The 19893-nt window shown below is 46.1% G+C and overlaps 1 protein-coding gene across 1 annotated transcript in view; it reads right to left on the reverse strand.

Annotated features, from left to right (window-relative positions):
- The window catches only part of LOC122800363 (mediator of RNA polymerase II transcription subunit 15-like), an 886273-nt gene that overhangs the window by 331765 nt on the left and 534615 nt on the right, over positions 1–19893 (reverse strand). Inside the window, exon 6 of the mRNA XM_044069812.1 lies at positions 4152–4339. Coding sequence (XP_043925747.1) covers positions 4152–4339 — 188 coding nt within the window. The remainder of the gene's footprint in view (positions 1–4151; positions 4340–19893) is intronic.

Below are 19893 nucleotides of genomic sequence, written 5' to 3' on the forward strand. Positions count from 1 at the left end.
CTTCTTACTACTAGCCCACGTATCCCGCATCTTATACAGGGGAAGACATCTCATTAAAAATGCTCCAGAGGCAAGGGCTTCTTACTACTAGCCCACCTATCCCGCATCTTATACAGGGGAAGACATCTCATTAAAAATGCTCCAGTTTGGTGACGTACAACTGGGAAAACTGAATGATGGAAAAACTCAATCTAGTTATTTCACTGCATTAATAACAGAACAAAGAAAATTCTCACCTAGGATTACACAGCTCAAGCACCTCCTTTTTCATGTCCCTATTCTTGATTCCGCTCTGCCTCAGACTTTAGCAGTTTACAGACTCTTGAAACTTCAGGATATGACTAAGGTAGTTAAGGGCCTTGAAGACCATGGAAGCAGACGTGTCTTACCCCAAAGCCATCAAACACCCTGCTCTATATCACCAAGAAAAAGGGCTCAAAGATGGTGCGAAAAAGTTGGGGAAATCCAGGGACACCATGAGCTCTCTCAGCTAAAGAGCTCTTGCACAAAAAATTAAGTTAATCCTGAACCCCTGTAGGTAAAGTCAGACTTCAAAGAGAGGGGGGAGTGAATCCAGCTCCACTGATGAACACAACTTCCAGAGCTTCCAAAACTGGAGGTGCACCAAATATCTTTTCAGACAGGCCCATAACGTCCCTGTATCTTAACTGGACCTATGAGAACTCCACCATATCCCATTTGAAGCCTTCCTTCCGCTGTGAAATGAGTCTCTAAATGAGACATCATCTGGAGAAGATGAAAAGGATAAGACGTCCTTGATATCAGATTCAAAGTATCTTGATTGTATATGCCAGTTCATATGCCTCTGAATCACGGGTATTTGAATTGTCCCCTAGGGTTGATGCAAATTTCTTCCTTTTGGCAGGATCCATTGACACAGTCGGTATTTCCAAGGAAGGCTGCTTGCATTAAAAAAAAAAAAAACAAAACTTGAAATCTTGCGCTACCTGGAAAAGATATAGCCCAGCAATAGAATGGGATAAGGTACTGCACTGGTACTGGAAAGGCCACAGAAATACCTCACTAAAAGAATCACAGGCCTAAAGCAGATGCCCTACGCTGACCGCCTTAAAAAACTCCAGCTATACTCTGTCACATATCGTCTACTCAGAGGCGATCTTTGCTTAATATATAAGGCCATGTCAAACCCAGAGCTGTTGGACATGCTACACTTAAAGAAATCCCAATCCCTCAGAGCCACACGCTCCAGGGATCTAAACCTTGTCATCACAATAAACAAAACATGCTGGAGGGATAGGTTCCTGACCCAGAGACTTCCCAGACTCTGGAACAGATTGCCCATACACGTCAAGCAGAGTGCCTCTTTGGTCCTCTTCAAAAGGAACCTTGACGATTGGATGGGAGAAAGGATATTCACCCCGGGGATCACGTCAGTCGCCCTGCTAGACAGGGGTCCAGGAAAGTAAATAGTGTGGGAAGAAATAGCCAGGGAATTGTTATGGCTAGGCTTGTATAGGCCCTAGGGCTGATAGCCTAGTACCAACCTATGACTGTGGCAACCATGCACATATCCTTTTGGGATCGGTTGTCACTGGTCCCAAAAATAATGGAGTAACTGCCTTAGAGGCCTTCAGTGAATGTCCAAATATATCTATTCAGTCTCTGCTAAACTCTTTAGCAAGGAGGTAAATTTATTGCGGTTTACTTATTTTAGGGCAAGTTGAACTGTATAAGTGTCTGGACTTCCAATACGCTTTTAATCTTTTCGTAAGTAATATCCCCATGGAATGTGGACTCATAGGTGTATACTAGGCTAATGACTACTACGGCCCTTTATAAGCCTAGCAGTGCAACCCAAATGTGACCCACAAATTTGATTTATATAGGGGTGATTTACTTGAATGTCTCTGTCCATCAGAGACAGGCATCAGGCGAGAAGTGAATGCCAGACTGCCCATCCATAGGTTCATAAATGAAATTGTTGTGTTGTTTTTGGGCAACCATGAGAAGGCGGAGGGGGTAATCTCAGGGAAGTGGGAGAATGTTCTCTAATCAAGTGTTTCTATGTTAGATATGTTGTGCTGTGTCTCAGATGCTCGGGTAAGAGCCACACTCTGCAAAGCAAAAAACACAGCATCAATGGGACCAGACGGTGTCCCAGGCTGCGTCCTACATGAACTCCAAGAAGAGATAAATCCAAACATAAAACTACTGTTCAATCTCAGCCTTACTACAGGATATGTACCCAAAGAGTGGCGTACAGCAACAGTGGTCCCTCTCCACAAAGGTGGTGTCTCAACGGATCCTGGAAACTATCCTAAAAGCTATCCTTATTATCCTATAAGCCTGACTAGCTTGATCTGCAAAGCTATGGAAAGGATCATCATGGACCTCATAAATAAAGATATTGGGGACCTACAGACACTGGATCCTACCCAGTTCGTCTTTGTTAAGGGCAGATCCTGGCTCTTAAACCTGGTTGATTTCTTTGAAACAGTCACCAAGGCCATTGACGAGGGAAAGGTGGCCCACACAGCCTACCTGGACCTCGCAAAAGCCTTCGATACAATACCCCACTCTGGCATTATAGATAAGCTCACCAGCTTAAATATAAACCCCTATGTCACTAGATGGGTTGCAAACTGGCTCAAGGACAGAACCCACATGGTTAGAATTGCTGGAGCCATGTCAGACTCCAAACCAGTTACAAGTGGCGTCCCACAAGGCTCAGTCCTGGGACCTCTCTTGTTCGGTATATATTTCTCGGAGGTACAGGCCAACACGGAAGGACTGTGGCTGACCAAGTTCGCAGATGACTGCAAACTAGGTGCCATAATCGACTCTCCAGCCGACACAAGCATCCTACAAAAGGGCCTCATAGAAACAGACAACTGGTGCCAGAGCCATGGCCTCAAGCTAAACGCCAAAAGTGTATAGTCATCCCTTTGGCAAAACAAAGTGCCCACAAATTACCACATAGGTGGTAATCCATTAAATCTGGAAGAAGTAATTAGGGACCTGGGGACCCAAGTTGATAGCAATCTCTCATTTGAAAACCACGTGGCCAAAGTGGTTAGAAAACATTTTATATAGCCCACTTAATCATGAAGGGATTCACATCTAGATCAGGGAGGTCATCGTGCCTCTTTACTCATCCCTCATCAGGCCCATAATTGAGTACAATGCCCCTTTTGGGATGTACCTTACCAGACACCTGCAGCAACTGGAAAGACCCCAAAAGTAGCTCACCAAGAGGATCAAAGGGCTCAAACAGATGCCATATGCTGCCCAGTTAAAGAAACTCCAGCTCTACTCAGTGGCATACTGCCTGCTCAGAGGCGATCTGTGCCTGACGTATAAAGCCATGTCCAACCCAGAATTAATGGACATGCTGCACCTCAGAAAATCCAAATCCCATCGAGCTACGCGCTCGAGAGACTTGAACCTCAGCACTGAAATAAATAGGACATGCTGGAGGGACAGATTCATAACCCAGAGGCTCCCTTCACTCTGGAATAAAATCCCAGTCCAGGTTAGGCAGAGTCCCTCATTGACGCTCTTCAAGAGGAATCTTGATGAGTGGGATGGGAGATCGTAGGTTTACCCCGGGTATCACTTCTGTGTCACTGTTAGATAGAGGCACAGTATACTAACCTTGAAAAAGGGCATAGCAAAATTAATTTAAAATGGGTGGCGAAAGCCAAACACACTCTGGCTAGGCTTATAAATGCCCTAGGGCAGATAGCCTAGTATGAACCTATGAACAAATATAAGGGGAAATGATATTAAAATGGTGTCCGGCTATCTGTTTTGAAAAGCGACACATTTAAAGGAATCTGGAAGGAAGAGGAATATCAGCACTTATACATACACAGAAATAAGTCATATATCCTTAGCTGTAGTCATCGAAAAGAAACTGAATGCTGAAAAACAAGTAGATGGTTCAATTAGTACAAATGTGACAGCAGTTATCCCTCAAATCCTATCCGCTCCATAATACTTTTTCTGGGACAATTGAGCTTCCTTTCTACTCAAATACAGAAATATGAAAAGAACAAACAGAAATTAAAAGAATGATGAAACAAAAAAAAAAACATATGTGAATCAAACTAATCTGAAGAGGTTGAGGAAACCAAGCCCATGACCGGTGCCTGAAGGTGCAGGCTTACCTGACCCGTCTGGCTCTGTTGTTGCTGCAGTTTGCGCTGTTGCTGCTGCACTGCTGTGACGGCCTGCAGCTGCTGTGCTTGCTGAGCCTGCACCTGTGCCTGGAACTGCTGCTGTTGCGGCTGGGTCACCTGTGGCTGCTGCTGCGGTTGCTGCTGCTGCGCTACTTGCTGTGCTGCTTGCTGTACTGCTAAAAGTAGACACATGATGCACATTACACCCAAGTTTTGTTATAAAACAGAAACAAGATGCATGTTAAAACCATGTTTTCTTAGAAAATAAAAACACAACGCATGTTACAACTAAATTTTGTTATAAACTGTCCACCACTTCCCATCCCCTACCTAGTGCTGCGTCTGTCACAGCGCAACTCATAATAATGCTAGCAGCCTGGGAGCTTCTATCCTAAAGAATGGCAAGCAAAGTACCCTCCCCCATCTCTATGAAAAATGCTCTTTTGACACTATGGCAAATCCAACTGAGACATTCCCCACTCCGTGCCACTTCAGGTACTCAAACTTACATTTCCTACAAGGTGACTCAACGTGAAGCTTACAATTAGGATCTTTTAAGTGTTCCCTTCTCTAAGGTAACTAACATACATGAATGAAATCTAACACAAAAGACTCCCTCAAGTCTCCCTTTGCCTACAGTGTGGCTCTCAACAAGTCACTTAACCAGACAGTGTTCTCATGTCTCCACTGAAAGTGAGCCTCAATTCAGACAAAAACAAATAAGCCAGATAAACAGATACATAACCAGACAAACAAGCTAACCCTGCACATTTACAGGTGATCTACTGACATAAAAGAACAAGAAAGTCCTCATTACAGCACACCAAACTTTTCATCCAGCAATCCTCCAAGCACTTCAACATCCCAATAGAAGAATAAGGACCAATGCATTTGTGTATAAAGAATAGCTGTGTAAAATCTTACCATAACCATAGATGTCCTTCTCTTCCATGTTGCAGTATTCTTGGTGTGGTATTTTCTACCTTCAGGCGACCCGTACATCGGCTCCTATAGAAAAGCTTCAGCTTGGCTGTTGCAGCTGCGTGGGATGTCACACGTAAGGCCATAAACTAGGGACTCTGTGTGATGTCTGCATGCACAATCCTCAAAACTTGAAGCTAAGCAGGTAAAGTAGATGGCCCAACAGGATAGGCTGCAAAAGGTGACGTGTATAATGCCCTGGATCTCTTCTGTAATGGAGAGAGGCATCAGGGAGCAGATAGGCTGGTAGAGTCTGTGAGGGGGAATGGTGGGTGGGGAGGAATACTGCAACATGGAAGAGAAGAACATCTATGGTTATGGTAAGATTTTACACAACTATTCTATGTCCTCCTATTCCTATGTTGCAGTATTCTTGGTGTGGGAGAATACCACAGCTTAGTTTGATGAAAGGGTGGCAGATGCAGAAGATAATTCCACAAAACCTTGTAGGATTGCCCTAGCAAATCCTGCGCATGCTTTGGAAATTTGGTCCAGTTTGTAATGTTTGTTGAAAGTGTGTATAGTGGACCATGTAGCTGCTTCCATAACGGAAGCCGTGTCCATGCCTTTTGGGAAGGCCTTGGAAGTGGCCACTGTTCTTGCGGAGTGTGCCTTAACCCCAACTGGAGGGGTTTTTCCATGGTGTGAGTAGCAGAATCAGACTGCCTTTCTAATCCAGGATGCAATGGTTTGTTTGGTGACTGCCTTGCCCAATGCCCTGGGGTGGAAAGATACAAAGAGTTGTTTGGATTTCCTAATGTCTAGTCTTGTCTAGGTAAAATCTTAGTTTCCTGTAGACATCTAGGGAGTGGAGTATCCTCTCTCCTTGGTTAGAGGGAGAGAGGAAAAAATTGGGTAGGTGAATGGATTGATTTAGGGATAAATCACTATCTTGTGTGTGAAGGAAGGGTTAGCTCTCAGAGTGACCCTGTCCCTATGAAAAATGGTGTAAGGTGAGCATGCCATTACGGCTTGTAGCTCGGAGACCCTTCTGGCAGAGGTAATAGCCACTAACAGTACTGTTTTCCAAGTACAAAACTGTAGAGAGGCTATATTAGCCAGTTCGAAGGGGGGCTGGGTGAGTTTTTCCAGGATGAAGTTCAAGTCCCATTGAGGAGGGATAGGCTTCTTAGGTGGTCTGATGTGTAAGACGCCTTTTAAGGAAGAGTTTCACATGTAGCATGGCTAACAAGGGAGGATCTAGAGGTAAGCAGGCTGATAATGCGGACAGGTGCATTTTCACTAATGTACAGGAAAGTTCACCCTTTATAAGTTGGCACATATATATGAGAGGACTAGGGGGGTGTCAGCCTCATAAGAGGTCCCTTTCCTGTCCCAGACACCACTGAGTAAATCTTTTCCATTTAGCAAGGTATGATTTTCTAGTAGTGGGTTTCCTGGCCTCCCTCAGGACTGATAGCACGTCCTCTGAAATGTGGTGTCTGAATGGGGTTAGTAATTTATCACCCACAGAGTCAGGGATAGCACTTGCAAGTGTGGGTGTAGGAGAGTTCCATTGTCTTGTGTCAGAAGGTCCACCTTGTGGGGTAAACTTGCAGTGATTGCCCTTGGCTAAATTGTATAGAAGGGGGAACCATTGCTGCCTTGGCCAGTAGGGAGTCACAAGCAAGATTGTTGGTTTGTCCTTCCTGATTTTCAGAAGGACTTTCTGAATCGGGGGGGGGGGGGGTGTACAGAGACTTTCCCTCCCACTTGAAACTGAAGGCGTCTACTCTCCAGGCTTGGGGGGAGTAAGTCTTTGTGCAGAAGGTCTGCAGCTGCCTGTTCTGGGGGGAGGCAAACAGGTCTACTTGTGGAGTGCCCCACCGGAGGACTATGTCTAGGAAGACCGCCCTGTCCAGCATCCATTTGTGTTGTGGACAGGATGTTCTGCTCAGAAGGTCTGCTTGATTGTTGTCCTACGAAGGAATGTAGCTGGCTTGCAGGGATATGATGTGTTGGGATGCTAGGTCCCAAATTAATAGGACTTGCCTGCACAATTAGTATGTCTTAGTACCTCCCTGTTTGTTGATGTACCACATTACAGTGGTATTGCCATCACTATCAGAAGAGGACCTAGTAGCAGAAGGAGTAAGGAAAGTTTGCAGAGCTAGAAGAACTGCTGTCATCTCCTTACATTGATGTGTTTGGTTTTCATGTGAGGTTACCACCGGGCTAAGGTGGCTCCCCAACCTGAATATGAGGCATCTAAATGCAATATTTGTGTGGGTTGAGGGGCTGCGTGGAAGCCCAGGGTTTAGTTCTACTTGTTGGATCCACCAAATGATTTCCTTCTTTAAACAGGGAAGAAGGGGATAACTTGTTCCAAGTGACTCTGGTGTTATGACCAAACATTTTTGAGGTACCACTGCAGTTTTCGCAATTGCATTCTGGCAATGGTAGCATGGGGATGGTTGCTGCCATCAATCCCAGGAGTCGAAAGAATTGCCTTACAGTGATTGTCTGGGAGAAAGTACAGTTGTGTACACTTACCATAAATGTAGATGTTAGAGTGTATTCACTGTTGAAGTCATTACATTTGGGTTATCTGCTTGCAGGTAGCCCTCAGTCGGCCTGATTAACAAAGTCTTGGGTCCTGCATCGGTTGCTGTCCTTTCTTCCATGACGTCAAGTCGTTAGGGGTATAAAACATGCAGACGACGCAATTACATCAGTTTTTCTTGCCCCACATGTCAGGTGACCCCCTAATGGGAAGGAATTAAATATAAAAGTACAAAAAGATATACCTCCAACAAAAAAGCAAATACATCAAAAAGGCATTTAAGCATAGTAAAGGAAAGTAGTGGTATAGCCAAAAGAAGTTAGGGGGCTGGAGGGAGGGTAACCAGGACTGCAACAGTGAATACACTCGAACATCTACATTTATGGTAAGTGTACACAACTGTACTATGTTCTTCATGTTTCACTGTTGCAGCCATTACATTTGGGTAGATTCCCAAAGCTATGGTTGGGGGGAGGAATTTAGATAGCATTAGGGCCAGCTATAAGGCCCTGCAAGACTGCAGTGGTAAAGCCAGCTCTGGATTTAGAGAAAATTGGCAAAGGATAATGCTTGGTGAAAGTATGTACAGAACTCCAGGTAGCAGCTTCTAGATGTCCCTGGTAGGGACGCCTCTGAGAAAGGCTGTAGAGGTAGATGCAGCCCTGGTGGAGTGAGGTCTGATCCCCTGGGGGATAGGTTTTCCATGATGCTTATAGCAGAAATGAATGCAATGGCTTATCCATTTAGAAATAGTTTGCTTTGAAATAGCCTTCCCCTCTGCCCCTGCAGCAAATGCCACCAGTAGTTGTTCAGATTTCCTTTGAGGTTTAGTCCTGTCCAAGTACAATTAAAGTTGTCTGTGCACATATAAGGAATGCAGCATCTGGTCCCCTTTATTCTGTGGATTGGGAAAGAAGGTTGGAAAATGAATGGACTGATTAAGAGCCACACTGGATACCACCTTGGGCATGAAGGATGCACTGGTTCTGAGGGACATCCTGGCCACATGAAAGATGATGAAAGGCTCCACTGCCATAAGGGCCTGTAATTCAGATACCCTTCTAGCTGAAGTGATTGCTAAAAGGAAAGCTGTTTTCCAAGAAAGAAATTTTAAGTCTGCAGTAGCAGCTGGCTCGAAAGGAGGTAGAGTGAGTTTCTCAGAGACAAAGTTAAGGTCCCAGGCTGAGGTTGGAGCTTTCCTGGGTGGACTCAAATTTTTGGCCCCTCTGAGGAACTGCTTGAGCAGTGGAAGAGAGAAGAGGGGAGGTTCTGTGTTATAATGAGCTGAAATGGCTGAGGAGTGGATTTTAATGGAGGAAAAAGATAGGCCTTTGTGAAGCATCTCAGTTAAGTATTGTAAAATCTGAGGCAAATTGGGTGCTGCTGTGCTCATCCCTTGAGATTGGTTCCAGGCACAGAATCTTTTCTATTTTTCAGCATAAGATTTTCTAGTACTAGGCCTCCTTGCCTCTAAAATGATATCCATCACAGATTTGCTGAGGGATGGTAAAGGAGAGATTAAGTAATTAGCCAGGCTGCAAGGTTCAGTGTTAGAAGCTGAGGGTGCAGAACCTGGTTCTCCTGCTGAGACAGCAGGGAAGGAGTCTGAGGCAGGTGCCATGGAGATAATCGTGACACACTGCTCAGGAGGGGGTAGCAGTGTTGGCGCGGCCAATCTGGAGCACTCAAAATCATCCTTGGTTTGTCCTGTTTGATTTTTAGTAGTACTTTGGAGAGCAGAGGCAGGGGGGGAGGCATAGACTGATAGGTTTTTCCAGCTGAAGGACAGAGCATCCACTTTCCAGGGTTGTTTGTGGGGAGTCCTTGTGCAAAATTTGTCCAAATGGTAGTTCTGGGGAGAGGCAAACAGGTCTATATCTGGGCTCCCCATTTGCTTGTCAACATGTTGAAAATCCTTGGTTCCAGTTTCCACTCATGTGGGTCCATGAGGTTTCTGCTTAGTCCGCCTGCCAGTGTATTTAATTTTCCTGGCAGGAATTGAGCTTGTAGGTGCACTTGGTAGCTCAAGGCTGTGTTCCACAATGCCATGGCTAGTCTGCAGAGGGGGTAAGAATGTGTACCCCCCTGCTTGTTTATGTACCACAGAACAGTGTTGTTGTCTGTCTTTACCATTAGTTGTCCTTGAAGAATGTGGTCATTGAAGGCTGTCAGAGCATTCTGTACAGCTAACATTTCTTTTTGATTGATATGCAGGTGCATTTGACTTGGGTTCCATTTGCACTGAATGCACTTTCCCTGCCAGGTGAGCCCCCCCATGCATAGTCTGATGCGTCTGTTAGGGTTTGAGCGGCAGGGGGTGGTGTGAAAGGTAGTCCCTTGTTTTGGTGGCAGGCCTCTGTCCACCAAAGGAACTCTAGGCGTGGGCAAGGTATGATAGGAATCATTGTTTCTAGGTCCTGAGAATGTTGACAACATAGGTTTTTTAGATACCACTGTAGTTTCCTCATATGCAGTCTTGCATATGGAATTAGAAGAATGCAGGAGGCCATGAACACCAAGGCCTGCAGTATTTGTCTTGCAGGTAGCAGGGTTTTTGTGGCCACTTGTTTGAAGTAGGTTGCCAAATGAATTTGTTTCTCTGGCGTGAGGTAAGCCATCTGGGAAGTTGTATTCAAGCTTGCTCCCAGGAATATAATTTGTTGACAGGGTACCAGTTGCGATTTCTTTTCGTTTATGGTGTACCCCATTTCAAGTTAGAACCCTTTGTACAAAGGCTAGATGATTCAAAAGTATGTCCTGGCTTTCTGCCGGAATTAGACAATCGTCCAGGTATGGGTATATTTGAATATTTCTTTGCCTGCAAAATGCAATAACTGGAGCTAGGCACTTTGTGAATACTCTGGGTGCAGTAGGTAAGCCAAAGGGCAGCGCAGAGAACTGACAGTGCGTGTAGCCTGCTTTAAAGCATTGGCATCTTCTGCAAGATTCCCTGATTGGGATGTGCAGGTATGCTTTTTTTAAATCTAGTGCTGCCAACCAGGCATCTTTACCTAGCATAGGAAGTAATTGGTGGAGTCAGCATCTTGAATTTTGGAATCTCCAAAAAAACGTGTTTAGAGTAGACAGGTCCAGGATAGGACACCATGAATTGTCTTTCCTGGGTACCAGGAAAAGTCTCGAGTAGAAACCTTGTCCCTTTTTCCTCTTCTGGCACCAGTTGAATAGCCCCCATGCTTAAGAGAGAAAGTACTTGTTTTTGGGCCTCTGTCCACTGATTTGGGGGTAGGACCGGCCACCCGCTTGGTGTTGGCAACGTATGGAAGTGAAATCTGTATCCCTGAGACACTATATTTAAAATCCACTTGTCCTGGGAAATGAGTTCCCAATTCTTTGCATGAACAGCAATCTTTTCCCCAAAAAGGGGCAGTTGATAAGTGCTTGGAAATTTTAAAAGGAAGTCACTAAGACAGTTTACCATAGGAGGGAGTCGTATTATTCCAAGATTGGAAGTGGAGCCTTTGGAATGTCTGGGTTCTGAGATAGGGGAGAGGTTTGTAGTTTGGCAATAACAATGAACACCTATCTCGACCCATGTTAAAACCGTTTCTAGGTTGGCTTTTGATGTCTGACATTGCAGTTTTCGAATTTCCGTGTTTGACAAAAGTCCAGTCGACGGAGTTAGCTTTGAAAATATGATAGTAAACCAGGAGAAAAAAATCCCTAAGCCTCTTTTCTGAATCAGAAAAATCCTGACTTTCCCAGTGGAAATGCTCTCTTAGAGTATGTAAGGTTTCCCCAAAAGAAAAATCCTCAAGAGGGGAAGCAGAGGAAATAGAGTCCTCTGCATCAGAATCTTCAAAAGTAAATAAGGGCAAATCCCGATCATCAGAAGAATCAGAAAAAACAGAATCCTGATCAGAAGATTCATAATCAACTTCAGTCCTAGGACTCTTAGAAGGGGGGGGGGGGTTGGCTACCCCTGATTAGAGTTATTAGACCTTCAGCCATTCTTATCATTTGTTTTTTTAAGCATAGAGGCCTGAGCATGTGGCCTGGGCGCCGTTTTTTTAGGCTTAGATCGAGAATTAGGCCCAAGTAAAAAAAGGAGGCGGCGGTTTAATATGCAAGTCCGTAGGCCTGAATACAACCCTCAGAGGCCAGTGCCTGCACAGCGGCTCCGGGCCCATCCAAGGTAGAGACATCCGCGGGTTCCATAACTGAAGTATCTCGCGGCACACCGGACTCTGAATGGGTCTCAGTAGAGGCCTACGAATCAGAAGCAGCGGGTATCAGGGGCTACGAAAGCTCCTCACGGAGTACCAGCGAACTGGCGACTGGCTTAGGAGAAGCGTCGTCGGCAGTTTTGGACCTTGGCAGCCTGTCTCTGTCTTTATCTTTGCCTTTTTTCGGAATCCCGGTAGTTGGATGGCTAACCGACATTTCTGGATAATTAAACCGAGAACCAAAATATTTAGAGGCGAAAAAATACCGACTACGGATAGCGCATTGATTAAATAAAGCACAAAACCGACTGCAAGGTACGTCGTGGTCAGGGCCTAGGCAAGGAATACAGTACGAATGAAAATCTTTATGAGGTATTTGCTTTCCACGAGTAATGCAATTATTAACTTTTACTGACATCAGTAAGGAGCAAGAAAAAGACTTCGGTTCTGAAACTCAAAAACGAAAATTTCAGGAGTCGGCCGACCTGGACTTGCGAAGTGCTTCTGCTTCGGGCACCACATGGCAAGAAAGACTGATGTAATGGTGTCGGCTGCATGTTTTATACCCCTGACGACCTGAAGTCATGGAAGAAGGGACAGCAACCGACGCAGGACCCAAGACTTTGTTAATCAGGCTGACTCAGGGCTACCTGCAAGCAGATAACCCAAATGTAATGACTGCAACAGTGAAACACGAAGAACATCAAGAAGTGGGAAGCTAGGCACTTAGTAAACACTCTTGGGGCAGTGGATAAGCCAAAGGGCAAGGCTGTAAATTGGAAGTGCGAGGATGGGCCAGAGAAATGCAGGAAATGTCTGTGTGAAGCCCTGATGGTAATGTGCAGGTAAGCATCTTTTAGGTCCAAGGTGATCATGAAAGCATTTGAGGGTGAGGAGCAAGAGAATGGGAAATGACAGCAATTTGAAGGATGGTACCTGCAAGGTACAGGTTTAGGAAGGAGAGATCCAAAATGGGTCTCCAGGAACCGTCCTTTCGAGGGACCAGAAACAGACAGGAGTAGAATCCCTTTCCTTCTTGCCCTGTGGGAACAGGCTCCATTGTGCCTTGTTGTTGCAGGCCTGACAGAATTTGTGGAAGGAGATGGCACTGTTTTTTTTGTGGGAAATGGAATGCCTTTTCAGGGGAGAATTTGTTTCCAGGATAGAAAGTATCCTTTTTGAATAATGGTTAATACCAATTGGTCTGTGGTGATTTTCTGCCAGAAGGGGAAACAGTGGGTAAGGTAAGCTGAGAGGGTCAGATGAGCAAGGCAGTCACGCATTATTGGGACCTCCCCTGTTCTGAAAGGGCTGTCAAGGTTGAGGAGGTGGGCCAGTGGGCATGGATGAGGAATGTCTAGTTCCTCTTCTGGGTCTGGAGGAGGAGGCAGCAGAATGCGGGTTATGCCTAACAAAGGTAGTCTTAGCTGGGTAGTTACTATAAAATTTGGGTATCGGGGATACCAGGAGATGTTTAATATCCTGTAACTCTTTACTTTTTTTCTTGCAGATTCTTAAATAGGTCTTCAGACTGCTTTCCAAAGAGGAAGTTGTGATCCAGGGGGGCGTCCAAGATTTTGGACTTTAAGTCCTCTAGCAGATTCTGTAGTCTAAGCCAAGAATATCTCCTAAGGACAGATGGTGATGCTGCAGAGCGAGCAGAAGCTTCTGAGGCATTGTAGCTGCATCTTATGGAGTGTCTAGCCACTTGTAGTGCTAAAGACAATTTGGAGGAGATATCCGTTTTAATGGGACTGTCAGGAATTGAAGCCAGCATAGCTAAGTCCAGGGCATACTTTGTCATGTGTGTTTGATAGTTAATTGCTCTGAAGGCCAAAGTGAAGGAAGTGTACACCTTTCTTGCCTATCCTATCCATGAATTTGCTATCTTTATCCGTGGGCAATAAGAAGACAGAAGGTAGCGACCTAGACTCTTTATCAGGGGCAGTGGCAATCACTGCTGGATCTGCTAAGGGTGGCTTTATGAGGAATTTTTGTTCCTCTGGCACCTTGTAGAAGCAGTCTGGGTGCTTAGGTGCAGGGGGCTGTGAGTCAGGAGTTCTACAGGCTGCAGTAAAGGCATCCAAGTATGCAGGAAGAACAGGGGAAACAGCTGAAGGGGAGGGGGACTCCACTTACAGCAGTTCAAAGTATCTTTTTTGGGTTCCAATTTGAAGTAGTCTTTCATTTTTGTGATAGTTTCACCAAATGTAATGTCGTCAGTGGAGAATCCCCTTCCACAGAATCCTCATCAGGAGAGTAATACTCCTTGGGAGAAGCAATCTGGGATGCATAAGAGATGGATTCATCCAAGGAAGAGTAGGCAGATTCAAGTTCTTCTTCTTCCTCAGGGAGGGGAGCCATAGGAATAGAAGCAGCACAGGTAGGCCTAGGGCTTAGAAGAGGCAATGTAGTTGTGGCTGAGGCAGAAAGCCTAAGGGCCATAAAGGCCTGCATAAGACAGGAGGTGAAGGCCTCCCAGTCTGGAGGGCCTTCAGAAGCAGGTGAAATATGTTTAGTTTTCTGCTTCTTTTTGGTAGGTCTAGAGCTGGGTTTGGCAGCGGCTATATCCGAGGTCTGGATCCTGGTCGAAGGAACCCCCAAATCTGGTTCCCCCTCAACATCAACAGGCGTCGGTGTCTGAGAAAGCTCCATGGACGTGCTGGACATCGGCTGTGCAGCAGCCACCGCGAGGGAGATCGATGGAGCCGACGGATCCGCCAAATGCTTTTCAACTCCTATATCGGCAGTTGGTGGGATGTCTGGGTGCAAATCGGCAGGCGATTAAGGCCTAGGCATCTTGGCCTTCTTATGTGGAGGTTCTTGGGCGACCTCCGAAGCAGGATCCATCCTGAGAACCTGCCATTTGAGGCGCTGCTTTTCTACGTAAAGGTTGAAAGCTGCCAGACGGCTAAGTAAAGTCTTGGGCACAAAAGATTTACAAATAGGGCAGGCATTATGCTTGTGTTCCTGGCCTAAGCAGAAAACGCATTTGTCATGGGCGTTCTTATGGGGAATTTGGCGCCCGCATTGGCACTTTCCCTTTTTACCTGACATCAGCTGAAAGCTACAACAACCAAGCCTAAGCAATGCGAAAGATCGCTAAAATATTAGAAATGCAAAAAACTCAATGGGTTACTTATCTATAGTTGAACCGACGTCTGGAGAGTGATCTTACGATGCAAAGTCGTCTGCGGCTGAAAAGTTCTGAGGATTGTGTGTGCATACGTCATACAGTGTGTCCCTGGTATATGGGCTTATGTATGATGTCTCACACAGCTGCAACAGCCAAGCTAAAGCTTTTGTATAGGAGCTGACGTATGGGTCACCTGAAGGCAGGTAATCCAACACCAAGAATACTGCAACATCGGAATAGAAGGACATCAGCTAGTCATGCTCTACCTCCTTTCAAGTTCCTACAGGATCTCTGCCAATGCAAAGAGAAAAAACAGTTCTAAACTTAGTCTCCCAACCCAGTTACCCAAGAAGGAAGGCACGCAGGAACACTAGCATACGTAACAAGACTACATTAAGTGAAAAGGCTCCAGTACCAGTTTCAAGCAATGTAACAAGAAAGGAAACGGGAGGCACTAATGAAGGATGCCATTATGTCCAAAGACTGTCTTCGCTGCTTTACACAGCATCAAGACATTAAATGACCGCTACAGGCAGAGCACTAAACTGTTATGATTTGGGCATCACACTACTTTTGTCCTCCCAGTTAGTCTTGGTCCTCCAACATTTACATATTTTAATGCCATATCTGTTTATAGGTACACTGTTAAATAAATGAAATAAAAACGTACAAAGTTTCATTATAGGTTCATAAAAAAGAAGTTATGTCTTACCATAACATTCCATCTGAGTTGTTGATCTTCTTCCATTCATCACTGATGGGTACAGTTTCGAACCCTCAGAACCGAGTCGGCCAAATGCCAAGCTAGCATACAACAAACTCTCAAGCCACGCTACTACCCATAATGCCCTTCATCCCATACCTCAGATCAAGTTTGCAGAACCATAATAGCAACATATATATAAAAAACAGAAACAGAAAAAGAGGCAGAGGCCATCTCTGCGCAAACACCCTAACACACCAAAACGACCCACAGATCCACCAGAAGCCTTGGCGGGGGAAGGTGGGAGGGTGTGATGAATGAAAGAAAATAAACAACTCAGATGGAACATTATAGTAAGACATAACTTCTTTATCTGAAGTTGTTAATCTTCTTCCATTCCTCACTGATGGGACAGAGTCCCTAGCTACTACAGAATCTGGGTGGCCCTCATGGAAGAACATTCTGGAGAACCATAGAGCCAAAGGCAGCTCTACCCCTGGAGATCAGATCCAATTTGTAATGCTTGATAAAGGTATGGAGTTTAGCCCAGGTGGCAGCTGCACAAATATCATCCATGGAAGCCCTAGCATGAAAGGTGCCAGAAACGGCCACAGCTCTAGTGGAATGAGGTTTAATGCGGACAGGAGCTGGTTCTCAGTCAGAGAATAAACAAAGGAGATGCAGTCCCTACGCCATTTAGACAAGATAACCTTAGACAGTGCCGATCCCTTTCTATAGCCCGCAAAGGCAACAAAACGCTGATCTGACTTTTGAAAAGACTTTGTCCTGTCCAAATAAAACCGCAACTTCTGTGGACATCCAAGGAATGAAGACAGTATTCCTCTTTGTTGGTATAATTAGGGAAAAACCCGGGGAACTCAATGGACTGATTAATAGAGAATTCCGAAACCACCTTGGGTAAGAAAGTGGGATTGGTGCGAAGTGATACTCTGTCCTTATGGAAAATCAAATAAGGACTTTTAATACATAATGCTTGCAGCTCTGATACACGTCTGGCTGAAGTAATCGCCACCAGAAACAAGGTCTTCCAGGACAGAAACTTCACATCACAGGTTGCAGCCGTCTCGAAGGGAGGTAGAGTCAAAGTTTGAAGCACCCTAGACAGATTCCATGATTCCACAGGTTGCCTAATGGGAGGTCTAGAATGAAAAATCCCCTTCAAGAAAGTCTTACACAGATGGCAAGAAATAATAGGAATTCCGTCTGAACCATCATGGAAATTGGAGATGGCAGCTAGATGGACCCGAATCATGGATGCAGAAGCCCCGTTAAGGAAAAGCTTGGTCAGGTACTGAAGAACTGTACCTACTGGAACAAAAACAGGATCCAGAGACATCTCTTCTGCCCACAAGGAGAAACATTTCCACTTGTCTTTATAAAGTTTTCTGGTAGGTTTGTGGTAGGCCAAAATAATATTCCGTACCGGAGAAGAAAGTGACTCAAGCCTGGCTACTAACGGAAATGGAGCAACCAAGCTGTCAGTTTGAGAGTGGCCACATTTAGAGACAACAACCCTTGGGAGTGAGAAATGAGATCCTGACGGAAGTCAAGAATCCAAGGGGGTCAGAGAAGGTGTGGCTGAAGGAAGGGGAACCAAACCTGATGAGGCCAGAATGGGGCAATAAGAATCATTCTGCTTCTCAACCGAGTAGCTTTCCTTAAGACCAAGGGTATCAAGGGGTCGGGAGGATAAGTGTACAGGAGACCCGTGGGTCAATCAAGAGTCTGAGCATCTCTCGGGGACTCCCCCTGCAGAGAAAAGAGGGCAAAGTAGCTGCTGCACTTCGCATTGGAGAGGGAGGCAAACAGATCGCAGCAAGGCCAGCCCCAGCGGCTGAAAATTTCCTCCGCCACTTCCGGGTTGAGAGACCATTGGTGAGGAAGCAGGATGCATCTGCTCAGCCTGTCCGCAATCACATTGGAACTCCTCGGGATGTGTGTAGAAATCAGGAAACGGTTGGTAGCTATTGCCCACTGCCAAATTCTCATGGCTTTGCAGCAAAGGGGGGTAAGATCTGGTCCCTCCCTGCTTGTTGATGTACCAGACCACAGACGTGTTGACAGAATGGATAGCAATCGGTCCGAGAGGAAGAAGAGGGTGGAGAGCTTGTATCACAGCTCTGAGCTCTAGAACGCTGATGTGTAAGTCGACTTCTAGAGGAGACCACGTGCCTTGAACAGGTCTTCCCTGAAAATGGCCCCCCCAGCCTATCAGGGAAGTGTCCGTAGTCACTGTGGCGCTGAGGTGAAGAGGTTGAAAGGGGCGACACCAAAGACTTTCGTCCATTCTCATCCACCAAAGGAGATCCTGCTTGCAAAGATCGGTGATGAGGATTAGTGCGTTCAAGGGATGATGATTGTGTAGCCATTGAGTTTGAAGAAGCCACTGTAACGGGCGCATATGAAGCCTGGCCAACGGAACAATGGGAATGGCTGCCGCCATGGAACCCAGAGCCCGCAAAACTTCCCTTGCAGACACTTTCCTGCGGACGAGTATCACTTGCACTTGTGTTCTCAGTCTTAAGAGCCTGTGATGAGGAAGAGATATTAGACCAAGCTGAGTGTTGAACATAGCCCCTATGAATTCCAATTGTTGTGAGGGCTGAAAGTTTGATTTTTCCCAATTGACAGTAATACCCAGAGACAGAGAGTGGTGCAGGGCCCTGGTCAGCAGACGCTCGGTGGGGGCAGAGAGGAGCCAACTGTCCAGATAAGGAAACACCAGGAATCCGTGCAGTCTCAAGTGAGCTGTCACCACTGCTAGACATTTTGCGAACACCCTGGGGGCCGTCGAGAGACCGAAAGGTAGGGCTCTGAATTGAACATTATTGGCTCCCAGCCGGAAGCGCAAAAGCCTCTTGGAGCGTTTGTCCAGTTTAATGTGGTAATACGCATCCCAGACATCTAGAGAGCACATCCACACACCCTCCCGAAGGCATGGAAGGATGGATTGAATAGTGACCATTCGGAACTTGGTCTGTATAACTGACCCGTTCAAATGACTGAGATCCGGAATGGGCCTCCAGTCCGTCTTTTTTGGAACCAAAAAGAGTATGGAGTAGAACCCAAATCCGCATTGATCTGGGGGGACCTTTTGGATGACTCGCTTTAGAAGAAGCTTCTTGATTTCAGAAGCTGCCTCCTCCCTTTGACTGGGTGGAATGTTGGGAAGGGAGAATTGAGGTCTTGGAAAGGATTTGAGGGGAATGTGATGGCCTCTGGTGATAATTCTCTGCACCCATGGATCGTCGGTAATGGAGGACCAGGCTGCTTGGTGCAGAGAGAAACACGCCCCGACTGCTTCCAAAGGAAAGCAATCGGGCAACGCTTCAGGAGCACTGATAGGGCCTACCGGAGAAAGAATCTCTGGAGCCCTGATTCCAGTAACCCCCTCTGCCCCGAAAAGGGACATCTTCCACCGTTGGACCCTCCTCTGCCTCTAGAGGAGTCCTCGCCACGCGCATCATGAAAGAAACCTTGCGACTTCTTGTGCCACAACTGTCCACTCCTCTGATTTCTGGAGAAGGAAAGCTGAGGTTTGGAGAAGTGCAGGCCCAAGGCAGACAAGGTCTTTCCGTCCTACTCGCACCTGGCCAAAGTATCCTTGACCTTAGAACCAAAGAGTGCAGAGGGCTCAATAGGGCGTTCAAAAAGGAAGACTTGAAGGAATCCGGTAGGTCAGAAATGAGCATCCAGGCATGACGTCGAACAACCATGCCAGCACCTGCTGCTCTAGCTGCTCCTTCGGTTGCATGGGAGAGCAACCTCATGGAGGAATTTGAAATCACTTCAAGGGTGGCAAGTTGGGAGGCCACTTTGTCACATGCTCCATCCGACACTTGACCCACGATGGTACCAGAGAGTTCGGAAATAAGGTCTCTCTGGAGTCTCAAAGTGTGCCAAGAAATTCGGCGAACGCACGGCAAAGGTCGCTGCAGCAAAGATTTGCTTCCCTAGCCTGTCCACCGCCCAGGACTCCCTGTTGGGCAGATGAACAGCCGGACTCTCTTCTGCCAAGTCCTTCTTTGTGGCTGCCGCCACCACCACAGCATCTACTGGCAAGCCTTTCAACCAATGGGGTTGATCTGGAGGAGAAAATACTTTGATCTGCTGGGGATAGCTTCTACTGAATCCGGACTCTTCCACGCTTGCTACATGATGAATTTGACCAATTCATCTGCAGGAGGGGGTCATCCAGGACG

Source organism: Protopterus annectens, chromosome 4.part0 (genome assembly GCF_019279795.1).
Source record: "Protopterus annectens isolate FY-2018-M chromosome 4.part0, PAN1.0, whole genome shotgun sequence".
In the NCBI taxonomy this organism is placed as follows: Eukaryota; Metazoa; Chordata; order Ceratodontiformes; family Protopteridae; genus Protopterus; species Protopterus annectens.